At 41.1% G+C, this 16,571-nt stretch overlaps 1 protein-coding gene across 1 annotated transcript in view; it reads left to right on the forward strand.

Annotated features, from left to right (window-relative positions):
• LOC144659326 (uncharacterized) overlaps nucleotides 1-9,320 on the forward strand; it is a 114,378-nt gene extending 105,058 nt beyond the window's left edge. The window contains exons 13-18 of the mRNA XM_078519740.1: nucleotides 33-358; nucleotides 524-665; nucleotides 1,924-2,249; nucleotides 2,423-2,564; nucleotides 4,528-4,965; nucleotides 8,932-9,320. Of these exons, the coding sequence (XP_078375866.1) occupies nucleotides 33-358; nucleotides 524-665; nucleotides 1,924-2,249; nucleotides 2,423-2,564; nucleotides 4,528-4,965; nucleotides 8,932-9,320 (1,763 nt within the window). The remainder of the gene's footprint in view (nucleotides 1-32; nucleotides 359-523; nucleotides 666-1,923; nucleotides 2,250-2,422; nucleotides 2,565-4,527; nucleotides 4,966-8,931) is intronic.
• The last annotated feature ends 7,251 nt before the right edge of the window (nucleotides 9,321-16,571 follow it).

A 16,571-nucleotide genomic window follows, 5' to 3' on the forward strand; every position in this document is an offset into this window, starting at 1 on the left:
TTTAAATCCTAATTAAATAATTATTTTTTCAGCATGCACAGAACCCCTTGGTATGGAGAGTGGCCTTATCACAGATGCTCAAATCACGGCCTCTTCACAATGGGATGCAAATCATGCCGCAATCCAGGGCAGGTTGAACTTCAAGGCAGGTGGAGGCAAAGAAGGAGGATGGTCAGCTCAAACAAATGATGTAAACCAATGGATTCAGGTCGATCTTACTAGTTACACTAACGTAACATGGATAGCGACGCAAGGAAGAAATGCAATCAACCAATGGGTAACCAAATACAAGCTGCAGTACAGCGAAGATGGAGTAAACTTTTACTATTACATGGAACCAGGCCAGAATTCATCCAAGGTAATGCATCATTTGCCTTTTGGACAAACCTATAGAATTTCAGTTTTAACAATTAGGTGCCAAAAATACTGCATGCATCAGAATTGCCTCTTCGCATTCTTTGATGTCTGCAAGAACATCTTTTATTTACATAGAAACTAGTGGTCATCATTGATTTAATTTCAGGAATTTGATGCAAATCAAGACAGCGATACTATTGTGTACCACCAGTTAAGCCCACCAAACCTCGCACGCTACGTAAGACTTGTGCCAACAGCGTGGAACAATCACATATCATTGAGAATGGAGCTTTACGGTTGTGAATTAGGTACAGTCGAACCTCACCTTAAGGACACCTCTCTACGGACACCTCTCTAATACAGACACCTCTCTGATACGAACACGTCTCTAACATGGACACCTTTCTATTACGGACACCTCTCTTATACGGAAAATTCTCTATTACGAACACAACTGAAATACGGACACCTCTCCAATACGCACACCTTTCTATTACGGACACCTCTCTAATACGGACACCTCTCTATTACAGACACCTCTCTTATAAGGACATCTCTCTATTCCGGAAACCTCTATAATACGGACACCTCTTTATTACGGACACCATTCTAATAAGGACACCTCTCTAATACGGACACCTCTCTATAACGGACAGCTCTCTAATAAGAACACCTCTCTAACACGAACATCTCTCTCATACGAACACCTCTCTATTACGGACACCTCTATAATAATGACACCCCGCTATTAAGGACACCTCTCTAATAAGGACACCTCTTTAATACGGACATCTCTCTATTACGGACAACTATCTAATACGGACATCTCTCTAATACGGACACCTCTCTAATACGGACACCTCTCTAATACAGACAGCTATCTATTACGGACACCTCTCTAGTAGGGACACCACTCTAATGCGGACACCTCTGTTTTACGAACACTTTTCTTTTACGGACACCCCTCTATTACGGACACCTCTCTAGTACAGACACCTCTCTAATACAAACGTCTCTCTAATACGGACGCCTCTAATGAGGGCACCTCTCTAATGCGGACTCCACTCTATTACGGACACCTCTCTAATACGGACATCTCTCTATTACGGATACCTTTCTAATACGGACACCTCTCTATAACGGACAAATCTCTAAAACGGACACTTCTCTATTACGGACGCCTCTCTAATAAGGACACCTCTCTATAACTGCACCTCTAACATAAGGATGCCTCTCTATTAAGGACACCGCTATAAAACGGACACCTCTCTCATACGGACACCTCTCTATTACGGACATCTCTCTATTACGGTGACCTATCTAATACGGATACCTCTCTATTACGGACACCTCTCTATTACGGACACCTCTTTAATAAGGACACCTCTCTGTTTGCGACAACTCTCTAATTCGGACATCTAATGACCATGTATTGGATTGTGTAATTAGTACACATATAAATGAATGAAGATCTGTTACATAAAGTCGCGTTTAAATATTCTCTCAGACAAACGCGGATACCACGAATCGACATTTAAATCCTAATTAAATAAAAAAAAAATTCAGCATGCACAGAACCTCTTGGTATGGAGAGCGGCCTCGTCACAGATGCTCAAATCACGGCATCTTCACAATGGGATGCAAATCATGCCGCAATCCAGGGCAGGTTGAACTTCAAGGCAGGTGGAGGCAAAGAAGGAGGATGGTCAGCTCAAACAAATGATGTAAACCAATGGATTCAGGTCGATCTTACTAGTTACACTAACGTAACATGGATAGCGACGCAAGGAAGAAATGCAATCAACCAATGGGTAACCAAATACAAGCTGCAGTACAGCGAAGATGGAGTAAACTTTTACTATTACATGGAACCAGGCCAGAATTCAACCAAGGTAATGCATTATTTGCCTTTTGGACAGACCTATAGAATTTAAGTTTTAACAATTAGGTGCCAAAAATACTGCATGCATGCATGCATCAGAATGGCCTCTTCGTATTCTTTTATGTCTGCAAGAATATCTTTAATTCTTACAGAAACTTGTGATCATCATTGATTTAATTTCAGGAATTTGATGCAAATGAAGACAGCGATACACCTGTGTACCACGATTTGAGCCCACCAATCCTCGCACGCTACGTAAGACTTGTGCCAACAGCGTGGAACAATCACATATCAATGCGAATGGAGCTTTACGGTTGTGAAATAGGTACAGTCGAACCTCTCCTTACGGACACCTCTCTAATACGGACAGCTTCCTATTAGGGACACCTCTCTATTACGGACTGCTCTCTAATACGGAGATCTCTCTATTAGAGACACTCTCTAATACGACACCACTCCAATACGGACACCTCTCTAATATGGACACCTCCCTAATGAGGACACCTCTCTAATATGGACACCGCTCTAATACAGACACCTCTCTAATACTGACACTTCTGTAATAAGGACGCCTCTCTATTACGGAGACTTCTATAAAACGGACACCTCTCTAATACGGACACCTCTCTATTACGGACACCTATCTAATACGGACACCTCTCTATAATAATAATAATCAACTTTATTTAAAGAGGATAAAAACTTGACAGTACAAAACTGAAAAACCAGTGGCCCTCTAATATATATAATACCTTTAAGAACTAAAAACTAATGGTCAAAATCTAAGAATCTAAAATTACAAAATTTAGTTAAAAATACGCTATATTATAAAAACAATGTAAAAAGTACTCTAAAAATGACGAGTTTGATATAAAAAGAATTCATTTCAATTCAATTCTCTAATACGGACACCTCGTTAAAACGGACACCTCTCTAAGTACGGACACCTCTCTATTACGGACACTTCTCTAATACGGACACCTCTCTATTAAGGACACCTCTTTAATACGGTCACCTCTCTGTTACGGACACCTCCCTATTACGGACACCTCTCTAATAAGGACACCCTTCTAATACGGACACCTCTCTTAAACTTTCACCTCTCTATTACGGAGACTTCTGTAATACGCAAACCTCCCTATTTCGGACACCACTCTAATAACGACACCTATCTAATACGGACACCTCTCGTATACGGACACCTCTCTATTACGGACACCTCTCTATTAAGGACAACTCTCTAATACGGCCACCTCTCTAATACGGACACCTCTCTATTACAGACACCTCTCTAATACGGACACCTCTCTAATACGGACACCTCTCGTATACGGACACCTCTCTTATACGGACACCTCTCTATTTCTATTTCTATGTTATTATGTTTTCTTTTTTGCGGGGGCCAAAAAAGCGCACTGTGTTCGGGAGTTTTTGCATTTTTTGGTAAAAAAGGGAATATTTGAGAGGAGAGCAAATTTATTTTATTTTCACGATTTTTCCAGGATACAAGAACGAAACACTATTTCTTTTTGAAAATGCTGCTTGTTCAAGTTGAATTCAAAACCACAGACTGTTTATGTCCAGTCCCAGTGGGGTAGGGCGAGAAGACCTTGCGGCTGACACTCCAGGCTAATGGTCGAAATTAAGACAATTAATAATTTTTGTTTTACTGATCGAAGGCCGCAGATTTAGTCAAACCGTAAAATAATCTCATGTAGCAAGAATTTGATGTACAAACGGATTCGCACTCGTTTGCCGCTTTGTCTTTGAGAAAGAAACAGTTTAGTAGCTTTTGTGTTAGTCTCTTTTATAGTTTGCCGAGTTGAGTGTTCAAGTGGACAGGTTAATCCTGTATTTAAAACTACATTTGAATGTCGTTCACTCGAACCCTCGACAACACGAACCTCCTGCTAGCTCCAGCGAACCATTTTCGATTCCCCTTCAGTTCATTTTCTTTCTAATTTTACCATCGATAACTTCTTAGCGTGCGAGGAGGCTCACTGGGTTATCGCCACTTCACCACTCGCGCGTGTACATTTATTTCCAATCATGAGTCTCCTCGCAGGCTATCGATACCAACAAAACCGCCAGCTACGCAGGATAGATAGCTCGAACCTCCGATAACTTGAACCTTTTTTCGATTTCCCTTGAAGGTTCGGGTTATCGGGATATAACTGTAGTCCTATCCAGGCGTAAATTGAAAATGTTTGTCAGGAAAAGTCTCTAATAAGAAAGATTCCATTAACATACATGTATGTGATCGTGTTTATTTCTCCATTTTCCGGCAGTGTCAACAAGCACGACATTTACAATCAGTAGCAATTCATCTTCAATGACACCCACCTCCTCCCCTTCAACGTCATCAGTGGATTCCAGTCAATCTGCTGCTACCTCAGTTCAGACCAGCTGTCAACCATCTTTGTCGACACAGGCCCTTTCCTGGTCAACACACTTTCTGGAGTCAAGTCAATCCACTACTTCTTCAGTTCAGACCAGTAGTCTACCATCTTCAGCAGTACTCGATCTTACCACGTCAACACCGTCTGTGAAATGCAGCGAATCAGCTTCTTCAGTTCAATCCTCATCTTCGTCAACACCTCTCCCCGTTACGCCCTCTCCGTCAAATTCGACAACTGTCATTTTGACCAGTGCATTCCCGTCTTCTTCACCTTCGCTCTCTTCTACAGTTGTAAAAGTTTTACCCACACTATCTGTCCAAGGAACAGGTATGTTCATGTGGATTTTCTTCAAACAATAACACACGTATTGAAACCTCATGGAGGAGAGGTCCAGATGATCCCGCCCCCCTTTTTGTATGAACTATTCTGAGCTGGAGAGGGCCGGAAAAATGAGAGCTCCCTTTAAAAAAACAGTATTTCACGATATATTAAGTCATTTTCTGAAGGTAATCGATGCATCTTTTTTAGCGTCGGTAGCAATCCTACCCACAAAACAAACAACGAGTACATCTGGAACGAGTGCTAAAGGCAAAATTATTGGGGAACTGGAAATAGTGGGAGCTCTCCTTGCTTCCATCGTTGGCCTCTTAATAGAAGCCTTTGTCTAATACGGACACCTCTCTATAACCGACACTTCTCTATTACGGACACCTCTCTAATAAGGACACCTCTCTATTACGGAAACCTCACTAATACCGAGTACATCTGGAACGAGTGCTAAAGGCAAAACTATTGGGGAACTGGAAATAGTGGGAGCTGTCCTTGCTTCCATCGTTGGCCTCTTAATAGAAGCCTTTGTCTATAAATACGGACACATGTCTAATACGGACACCTCTCTATAACCGACACTTCTCTATTACGGAAACCTCTCTAATAAGGACACCTCTCTATTACGAAAACCTCACTAATACGGACACCTCTATATTACAGACACCTCTCTATTACGGATACCTCTCTGATACGGACATCTCTCTATTACAGACACCTCTCTGATACGGACATCTCTCTATTACGGATACCTCTCTAATATAGACACCTCTCTAATACGGACACCTCTCTAATACGGACATCTCTCTATTACAGACACCTCTCTAATACGGACACCTCTCTAATACGGACACCTCTCTATTACAGACACCTCTCTAATACGGACACCTCTCTAATACGGACACCTCTCTAATACAGAATCCCTCTCTGATACGGACACCTCTCCATTACGGATACCTCTCTAATATAGACACCTCTCTAATACGGACACCTCTCTAATACGTACACCTCTCAATTACGGAAAACTCTCTAATATCTCTAATATAGACACCTCTCTATTACGAATACCTCTCTATTACAGACACCTCTCTATTACAGACACCTCTCTAATACGGACACCTCTCTATTACAGACACCTCTCTAATACGGACACCTCTCTATTACAGACACCTCTCTAATACGGACACCTCTCTAAAACGGACACCTCTCTATTACGAACACCTCTCTATTACAGACACCTCTCTAATACGGACACCTCTCTAATACGGACACCTCTCAATTACGGATACCTCTATAATACGGACACCTCTCTAATACGGACACCTCTCTAAAACGGACACCTCTCTAATACGGACACCTCTCTATTACGGACACCTCTCTAATACGGACACCTCTCTATTACGGATATATCTCTAATACGGACACCTCTCTAATACGGACACCTCTCTAATACGGACACCTCTCTATTACGGACACCTCTCTGATACGGACACCTCTCTATTACGGATACCTCTCTAATATAGACACCTCTCTATTACGGATACCTCTCTAATACGGACACCTCTCTAGTACGGACAACTCTCTAATACGGACACCTCTCTATTACGGATACCTCTCTAATATAGACACCTTTCTATTACGGATACCTCTCTAATACGGACACCTCTCTATTACGGATACCTCTCTAATATAGACACCTCTCTATTACAGACACCTCTCTAATACGGACACCTCTCTTTTACAGACACCTCTCTGATACGGACACGTCTCTATTACGGACACCTCTCTAATACGGACACCTCTCTATTACAGACACCTCTCTGATACGGACACCTCTCTAATATAGACACCTCTCTAATACGGACACCTCTCTAATATAGACACCTCTCTATTACGGACACCTCTCTAATACGGATACCTCTCTAATATAGACACCTCTCTAATACGGACACCTCTCTAATACGGACACCTCTCAATTACGGATACCTCTCTAATACGGACACCTCTCTAATACGGACACCTCTCTAATACGGACACGTCTCTAATACGGACACCTCTCTAATACGGACACCTCTCTGATACGGACACGTCTCTATTACGGACACCTCTCTAATACGGACACCTCTCTATTACAGACACCTCTCTGATACGGACACCTCTCTAATATAGACACCTCTCTAATACGGACACCTCTCTAATACGGACACCTCTCTAATACGGACACGTCTCTAATACGGACACCTCTCTAATACGGACACCTCACTAATACGGACACCTCTCAATTACGGGCAACTCTCTATTACCGACACCTCTCTTATACGGACAAACATTACGTTCACCTTTCTAATGTGGAGATCTCTCTAATACGGACGCCTCTCTAATACGGAAATCTCTGTAATACGGACACCTCTTTATTACGGACACCTCTCTAATACGGACACTTCTCTATTACGGACACCTCTCTAGTAGGGAGATCTTTCCAATACGGAGTTCTCTCTATTACGGACGCCTCTCTATTATGGACTCCTCTCTAATATAGACACCTCTCTAATTCGGACTCCTATATATTACGGAGACCTCTCTAATACGGACACCTTTCTAATACGCACACCTCTCTATTACGGACACCACTCTAATGACGGCACTTTCTAATACGGACACCTGTCTAATACGGACACCTCTTTATTACGGACATCTAATAAAATTAGGTACGACAATAAATATATGAGAAATTCCTAAGAGACACGAATAAAAAAATAAAACATATGCCGTGATGATGTAATAAGGTATTTGTACGCAGTCACGTAAAGAGTGTGGCGCGAATAAAGTCTCTTTCTTTCAGCTTCTTCAGTTCAATCCTCATCTTCGTCAACATCTTTCCCCGTTACGTCTTCTCCGTCAAATTTCATAACTGTCATTTTGGCTAGTGCATCGCCGTCTTCTTCACCTTCGCTTTCTTCTACAGTTGGAAACGTTTTACCCACACTATCTGTCCAAGGAACAGGTATGTGCATGTTGATATTCTTCAAACAATAACATACGTATTGAAACCTCATGAAGGAGAGGTCTAGGTGATCCCTCCCCCTTTTTGTCTGAACTATTCTAAGAGGGTCGGAAAAACGAGAGCTCCATTTAAAAGTACAGTATTTCACGATTATTTAAGGAGCTATGTCACAGGGATTTCGCCGATTTGGGGTCTAACTGTTCTCAAATTAGTGGTAGGCAACTTAACCCATAAAAAAACATTATCTTTGAACTTCTAAAGGAAGATGTAACCTTAATTTGCGGCAGGAGCCCATTACCCGGAGCGTGCAACTTTTATACTGCGACTGTGAAACAGCGTTTTCACAAGTAAAGTTATTTTTAGATGCAATTTTCCCTCGAAATGGTTTGGGATAGCCAATCACAATCGATTTCGTAATAGACTGTTGAAACGTAACTGCAGTACCTCATCCACCTGGGAAGTTAGCATATCGGATACATGCGAGGAAACGTTTTCAGAGTTTTCTGACAGCATTTCAAGTGATGATTTCAGTATTTCGTGCCAAAGTAGTAGCTGACTTCATCAGAAGCAGTAATTTTGGCGGTAAAGGCTTGGCTAAAAACAACTTTGCTTGTGAAAACGCCGTTGCGCAAATATATGGAAGTTGCACACTCCGGGTATGGACTCCTATTTGCGGATAGAAATCAATCTACGGCTATAAATATCGATATTTTGATGACGAGCGGAAACAACTTGAAAACGTTAGCCTAACTTTTTCAAGTTACAATCCGTTTTCATCCGAGCAATTCGCAGCCAAAGATGCACGTTAACAGTTTCAGTGTTCCAATATAGCAATTTTTAATAAAAATGGAGTATTATTTTAAGGTTTCCTGCGACACAGATATAAATTTTGGCTGTTCAAAAATCTGGTAAAATCCGTGACATAGTCCCTTTAAGCCATGCAATTTATGTAATTTTTTTAGCGTCGGCAGGAATCCAACCCACAAAACAAACAACAAGTGCAACTGGAACGAGTGCTAAAGGCAAAACTATTGGGGGACTGGAAATAGTGGGAGCTGTCCTTGCTTCCATCGTTGGCCTCTTAATAGGAGCCTTTGTCGTTTACTTCTTCGCCTTGCGGAGACGGGTGAAATGGTCAACCGGGAGTGAGATTGGGATGGAGATGTTAGCGCAATCTGGGCAAGCGGCAGGCGCAAAAAGAAAAGGACCAAAAGCTGGCATAAGTCACCAAGCATTTGTTGGCGACTCCGAGCCGGAAGTAAAAGTTGCTCAGCCGGAAGTAAAGTCTGAGGTCAAGGAAAACGAAGGAGATGATCGGAACGCCGGCTCTCATGAATATATTGCTTTGTAACAGAGAACAAACAACTAAGGAAGCCCTTTAGTTAACACACAAATTCTGTTAACTGTTGTCAGTACATTTGGTATAGTGTTAGTAGGGAGAGTTTGACTGTTTACAAGTTCTTTGAAAGGGTTATATATACTGAAAGCAACTGCAAACTAGATTTGTATATTTTATTTGTAATACACCTTAGCTTAAGGTGATTCCAGTGAATTGCATTGCGCATCCTTTCTGCGCATAATATTTGCGTCATCTAGCGCGCGCACGAGCGCGTGTGCACACAGAACATTACGGAGTTTCTAGGAGGAGAAGCTCGACAGGGAAATTAATGGTCGTTTTCTTTTTAACGAGCATGGTGACCCCTTTTTTATTGCATAATTTTAAAGAAAAAACGACTCTCTATTATATATCTAAGTTCTAAGGATTTTTGATTTCCCAATTTTGAAATATTCTCATTGAATCTTCCTAAAAGATCCGGTTTTACGTTTTTCAATTGAAGCGTATAGTTGCTTCAATAGCCCTTTTGTTCCATTACTTTTGCTTTTTTCGGCAAAATATCGGCGTTTTACTTTAACATTGTTGTGTCACTTAAGGAAGATATTCATAGCGGAGCTCCTAAGCGTAGCACCATAACCATGAAAGAAGGAACACTATCGAAATGAGTTTTCATGGTCAACATGGATAGCGGCATGGTTCGCGGGCGCGTACGTACGGCGTACATACGGAGTTGCGCAACATGGCGGCCATGGCGGCCATAGCTCTCTGTAAAAACGTGGGAGGCGGCCGTATAAAGGACGCCTTTAAAATTTAAAGAGGTTTGAAAGAAAAACAAGAAGCAATGAAACAAAATGTGGCTGAAAATTACGTGTAGAAAGTAATCGACCGCCAAAAAAGTGGACATTGAGAGCCACAATCGATCGATGACTTTCGTGTCTATCTGTAAAGCCAGCATCGTACATGAAGGAGCATTCGAAAGCTATATCGGGTTGATATAATAAACAAACCATTTTATTGCTACGGGGTAAAAAAAAAAAGAAAAAAAAAAACTTGACCCTCTGGGATTTGAACGCACGACCTTCCGATCCGCAGACTGGCACCTTACCGCTAATCCGACAGACTCAGCGATTTACGTTGAATATATCCTATATCAATGTAATAGATATTGTGGTGTCTACTAAAATGCTGCAAAACTATAACAGGATCGCGAAACTATTTTCTATTGCTAGAAAGCAGATAATTTACTGTACTCTAAAGTAATTTTTCGTGCCATGAGTAATGATTTTGCCCCGCTTTAAGATTATTATTTTTGTCGTACTGCTGACATTCGGTTTAACCGTGAGCTATTTAAATTTGTCTTGAACCTATAAACCGCCATAAACATTAGTACTTTGGACGCTTATTCACTAGAATGAAAACATTGTAAGCTCCAGTGAAAATTAAATAAATGGGGAGGTCCGCTTTTAGGCTTGCCTAAATCTATATATTATTCTACTTCTACCAAAAAAATTCTGCACGTTATGAGCGCCTCTCAACCAAGGCTAGGTTTTTGATATTGCTTTTATAAACTAGCAAAGTACTCATAAACTATAGTTGTGAGCGCAAAAAAAAGCATGGTGACCCCCTCTTTTTATTTCATTTTTTTGATGTACTTGTCGTAATTAACAACTGTGCAAAGTTTTAAAAGATTTTGATATCAAATTCTTTTCAATGGAATCACCTTAAGTTATTGTTATGTATTAGCTTTTTTATAACCAATCCGGCTCTCGCAAATTTTCAATTTTTTTTCCTGATTTCGATTTCTCTTACACAAAACTTTAGGTTAATACCAACAACTGGTGTAATTTTATACACATTGATCCATGTTAAAAAAGCTTATTGAAAATAATTAGGTATGGTTTCGCCTGTGTACAGCCGTCCCGCTCTGTACACAGGCTAGGTATGGTTCGGAAAAAAGTGTATCAAGAAACCTCAGGGGTGTTACACGCGAGCGGCGAAGCTGCCAGATCGAGCGAGCTTGCGAGTGAATTACCGAGCCCTCACTGGTGCGAGGCCCCAATTTACTCGAGCCTGTTCGCAGGCTAGCTCAATACTCTGCTGCAGTCATGCCTTTAAATAAGCCTTTAGGATATAGCTTGATTTTTATTCTAGCAATTTCAGATTGTGGTAAACAAGGGAAAGTCAGCGTAATACCCGACGGTTATTTCCCTTTTCTGCACCTCCTTATTTCGCTTGTTTTCTCCACAATCTAAGCTTAACTTGAAACAGGCTAATTTTTTACTGTTTTATATTCTATTTACAGTGTTGTATTTCCTATATAACAGGAAAGAATAAAAATATCACAAAGAGCGGGATATGTTCATATTTTTGATCGCCTAGAACTTTTTTTAGGCCCAGCGTGGCCACATAATCGCGATTCGATTATCCGGTTAGTAATTTGTACTTATAGGCTACTCCAGTTAGTTATAGGCTACTCCAGAGGCATTTATTAAGCGACTTAATACTATCATCTACAACTTTTTGTGGAACAGGCCCGATAAAATGGCTCGACTACCAGTAATAAACAATATAGAGTACGGAGGGCGATGCTCGAGTGTATAAGTTTCTGCCCATTTGGCAACGTACATACTGCACGCAGCAGCAGTTCATGTTCTGCTCTTACTGTTTTTTAACTGCGCGCAGCAGCAGTTCATGTTCTGCTCTTACTTTTTTTAACTGCACGCAGCAGCAGTTCATGTTCTGCTCTTACTTTTTTTAACTGAGCGCAGTAGCAGTTCATGTTCTGCTCTTACTTTTTTTAACTGAGCGCAGCAGCAGTTCATGTTCTGCACTTACTTTTTTTAACTGCGCGCAGCAGCAGTTCATGTTCTGCTCTTACTTTTTTTAACTGCGCGCAGTAGCAGTTCATGTTCTGCTCTTACTTTTTTTAACTGCGCGCAGCAGCAGTTCATGTTCTGCTCTTACTTTTTTTAACTGCGCGCAGTAGCAGTTCATGTTCTGCTCTTACTTTTTTTAACTGCGCGCAGTAGCAGTTCATGTTCTGCTCTTACTTTTTTTAACTGCGCGCAGCAGCAGTTCATGTTCTGCTCTTACTTTTTTTAACTGCGCGCAGTAGCAGTTCATGTTCTGCACTTACTTTTTTTAACTGCGCGCAGTAGCAGTTCATGTTCTGCTCTTACTTTTTTTAACTGCGCGCAGTAGCAGTTCATGTTCTGCACTTACTTTCTTTAACTGCGCGCAGCAGCAGTTCATGTTCTGCACTTACTTTTTTTAACTGCGCGCAGTAGCAGTTCATGTTCTGCACTTACTTTTTTTAACTGCACGCAGCAGCAGTTCATGTTCTGCTCTTACTTCTTTTAACTGAGCGCAGTAGCAGTTCATGTTCTGCTCTTACTTTTTTAACTGAGCGCAGCAGCAGTTCATGTTCTGCACTTACTTTTTTTAACTGCGCGCAGCAGCAGTTCATGTTCTGCTCTTACTTTTTTTAACTGCGCGCAGCAGCAGTTCATGTTCTGCTCTTACTTTTTTTAACTGCGCGCAGCAGCAGTTCATGTTCTGCTCTTACTTTTTTTAACTGCGCGCAGTAGCAGTTCATGTTCTGCACTTACTTTCTTTAACTGCGCGCAGCAGCAGTTCATGTTCTGCACTTACTTTTTTTAACTGCGCGCAGTAGCAGTTCATGTTCTGCTCTTACTTTTTTTAACTGCGCGCAGCAGCAGTTCATGTTCTGCTCTTACTTTTTTTAACTGCGCGCAGCAGCAGTTCATGTTCTGCTCTTACTTTTTTTAACTGCGCGCAGCAGCAGTTCATGTTCTGCTCTTACTTTTTTTAACTGCGCGCAGCAGCAGTTCATGTTCTGCTCTTACTTTTTTAACTGCGCGCAGTAGCAGTTCATGTTCTGCTCTTACTTTTTTTAACTGCGCGCAGCAGCAGTTCATGTTCTGCTCTTACTTTTTTTAACTGCGCGCAGCAGCAGTTCATGTTCTGCTCTTACTTTTTTTAACTGCGCGCAGTAGCAGTTCATGTTCTGCTCTTACTTTTTTTAACTGCGCGCAGTAGCAGTTCATGTTCTGCTCTTACTTTTTTTAACTGCGCGCAGTAGCAGTTCATGTTCTGCTCTTACTTTTTTTAACTGCGCGTAGCAGCAGTTCATGTTCTGCTCTTACTTTTTTTAACTGCGCGCAGTAGCAGTTCATGTTCTGCTCTTACTTTTTTTAACTGCGCGAAGCAGAAGTTCATGTTCTGCTCTTACTTTTTTTAACTGCGCGCAGCAGCAGTTCATGTTCTGCTCTTACTTTTTTTAACTGTGCGCAGCAGCAGTTCATGTTCTGCTCTTACTTTTTTTAACTGCGCGCAGCAGAAGGTCATGTTCTGCTCTTACTTTTTTTAACTGCGCGCAGCAACAGTTCATGTTCTGCTCTTACTTTTTTTAACTGCGCGCAGCAGAAGGTCATGTTCTGCTCTTACTTTTTTTAACTGCGCGCAGCAACAGTTCATGTTCTGCTCTTACTTTTTTTAACTGCGCGCAGCAGCAGTTCATGTTCTGCACTTACTTTTTTTAACTGCGCGTAGCAGCAGTTCATGTTCTGCTCTTACTTTTTTTAACTGCGCGCAGTAGCAGTTCATGTTCTGCTCTTACTTTTTTTAACTGCGCGCAGCAGCAGTTCATGTTCTGCTCTTACTTTTTTTAACTGCGCGCAGTAGCAGTTCATGTTCTGCTCTTACTTTTTTTATCTGCGCGCAGTAGCAGTTCATGTTCTGCTCTTACTTTTTTTAACTGCGCGCAGCAGCAGTTCATGTTCTGCACTTACTTTTTTTAACTGCGCGCAGCAGCAGTTCATGTTCTGCACTTACTTTTTTTAACTGCGCGCAGCAGCAGTTCATGTTCTGCTCTTACTTTTTTTAACTGCGCGCAGCAGCAGTTCATGTTCTGCTCTTACTTTTTTTAACTGCGCGCAGCAGCAGTTCATGTTCTGCTCTTACTTTTTTTTACTGCGTGCAGTAGCAGTTCATGTTCTGCTCTTACTTTTTTTAACTGCGCGCAGTAGCAGTTCATGTTCTGCTCTTACTTTTTTTAACTGCGCGCAGCAGCAGTTCATGTTCTCCTGTTACTTTTTTTAACTGCGCGTAGCAGCAGTTCATGTTCTGCTCTTACTTTTTTTAACTGCGCTCAGTAGCAGTTCATGTTCTGCTCTTACTTTTTTTAACTGCGCGCAGCAGCAGTTCATGTTCTGCTCTTACTTTTTTTAACTGCGCGCAGCAGCAGTTCATGTTCTCCTGTTACTTTTTTTAACTGCGCGCAGCAGCAGTTCATGTTCTCCTGTTACTTTTTTTAAATGCGCGCAGCAGCAGTTCATGTTCTGCACTTATTTTTTTTTCTCAGTGAGTAGACTGATGCTCTCGCAGGCCCGCCCGGCCAGGCTCGTGTCACGCAATGTTTTAAAGCTACTTATCACTTACTAATGGAAGATTTTTTAATGCTTAGGTCTATACTAAGCATGTTTAGCGTGAAATGTCCGATTTTGAAGCGTTTGACTCAAAGAAACTACTAAATTTTCATGCTTTTAAGAAATATATATTTCAGCGGGCTAGAATCTGCAATTAAATACTATTTCGAAGATGTGCTGACACGACAACTTTCACTTCCACAAGGCATTGATACCAATCGGCCAAACTTCTAGTCACGCGAAGTTTAAAAGCTATTATGGCAACTTTAAGAATCCTTTGGTCGTAGCTTAGCATGTGTGAAATGTTCCTTTTTTTGGCGTTTTGCATATTCCTGCTGTGTCATCGAGAAGATTTCAGAATTCTGAAGGAGCATTAACGCCTGGTGTTGCTTACCTTGCACTTTCCTATAGCAAAGATGGATATAAAAAATAACGATGCATGTCACCACAATGGCCATAGCGAAAGATCCATTTTGAAAACTGAAAAATGTCTTGGGAATTTCTGTGCCAAATTTTGTGGCAAATTCGTAAGACTCTAACACATTAAACTCTTTTTATTTTATAAGAATCTAGTTTATAAGAATATCGAGGCTCAAATTTGCGAATTTTTAAGAGTATTTTAAAAATAAACCCGAGGCTGAGATTTTGAAAAGAATATAGTTTTGAGTTGAAAATTTGTAAATACGATACAATTAAATATGTTTTTAGTTGAAACAAAATCAGGTATTTCCATTTCCTTCACTTTATCTCTGTGAGGAATGCTTTGTTTAAAGCCAAAACGGCCAGGCTGCAACGAAAAGCAATGGTACATGTGCACAATGTAACACGATACAGATCTGGACACCAAACACTTGTAACTGATCACCCAATACTTGCTAAAACGGAAATGTCAAACGGTATTATCTAAGAATGTTTTACAAGAACATTTTCAGCCTAAAATCGGCAGAAAAATAAGAATATTCAGCCTGGGTCGGAAAAACTGTATTCTTATAAAAAAAGAGTGTATCAAGTCGCTAAAAGAGAATATGTTCGCATTACAACATAGTGGCTTCATTTTTTGCTTGGAAGGTTTGGTGGTTTTGGCTTTGTCAAAACGCTTAATTTATGACACAACCCCTTAGCGTGGTTCATGTCTTTTCACACCTGAGTCAAGTTTCTCCTCGGTTATATCGAGTTTAGCGTCGTCTCAAAGGTCAGTTGTGGTTTCTCCTCGCTAGTTTTACCCTCCCTTCCCTCCCTAGGTTTAATTTGTTAGCCCGCAGTTTTCAATAAATTGATACTTTTCCCCAAACTCGTTGCCTTGCTTTTGTGTCTACTAATTTATGAAGATTTAACGCTTTCGTGTAAGTAAAACTTAAAGCAGCAAGGGACCGTAAACGATAACGCTGCTAACGTGGTATCTACTAAGAGATCTGATCAGCAAAAATATGAAATAACTAACAATAGTGCAAGGCTGATCATACTACGTAAAAACAGTAGGCTTTGCCAGACACCACCACGACTAGAACCGATATAGCAGGATTGTAACCGCGGACAGCTTGTTTGTCCTTATTGGGACTCATCCGCGGGGTGCAGCGAATCTAAATGACGCCAGCTCAAAGAGCTAACGCAAATAAATTGCTTAATAACCCGTACACTATATCAAGTTCCGTACTTTGAACTCACTTGTCCCCCAAATCACGCGCTTCCACATCACGTGTTTCGCGTTTCGTGTGTCATATGTCAGGGGATGCCTGGTAAATCTCCAGACAGAGAACCAACCTTGAAGGTTTTTCATCAAACTTAAACCTTAGGATAACAGCTTTTACATGGGAATTCA

The sequence above is a fragment of the Oculina patagonica genome, chromosome 7, assembly GCF_052425735.1.
Source record: "Oculina patagonica isolate OP01 chromosome 7, crgOcupat, whole genome shotgun sequence".
NCBI lineage: Eukaryota > Metazoa > Cnidaria > Anthozoa > Scleractinia > Oculinidae > Oculina > Oculina patagonica.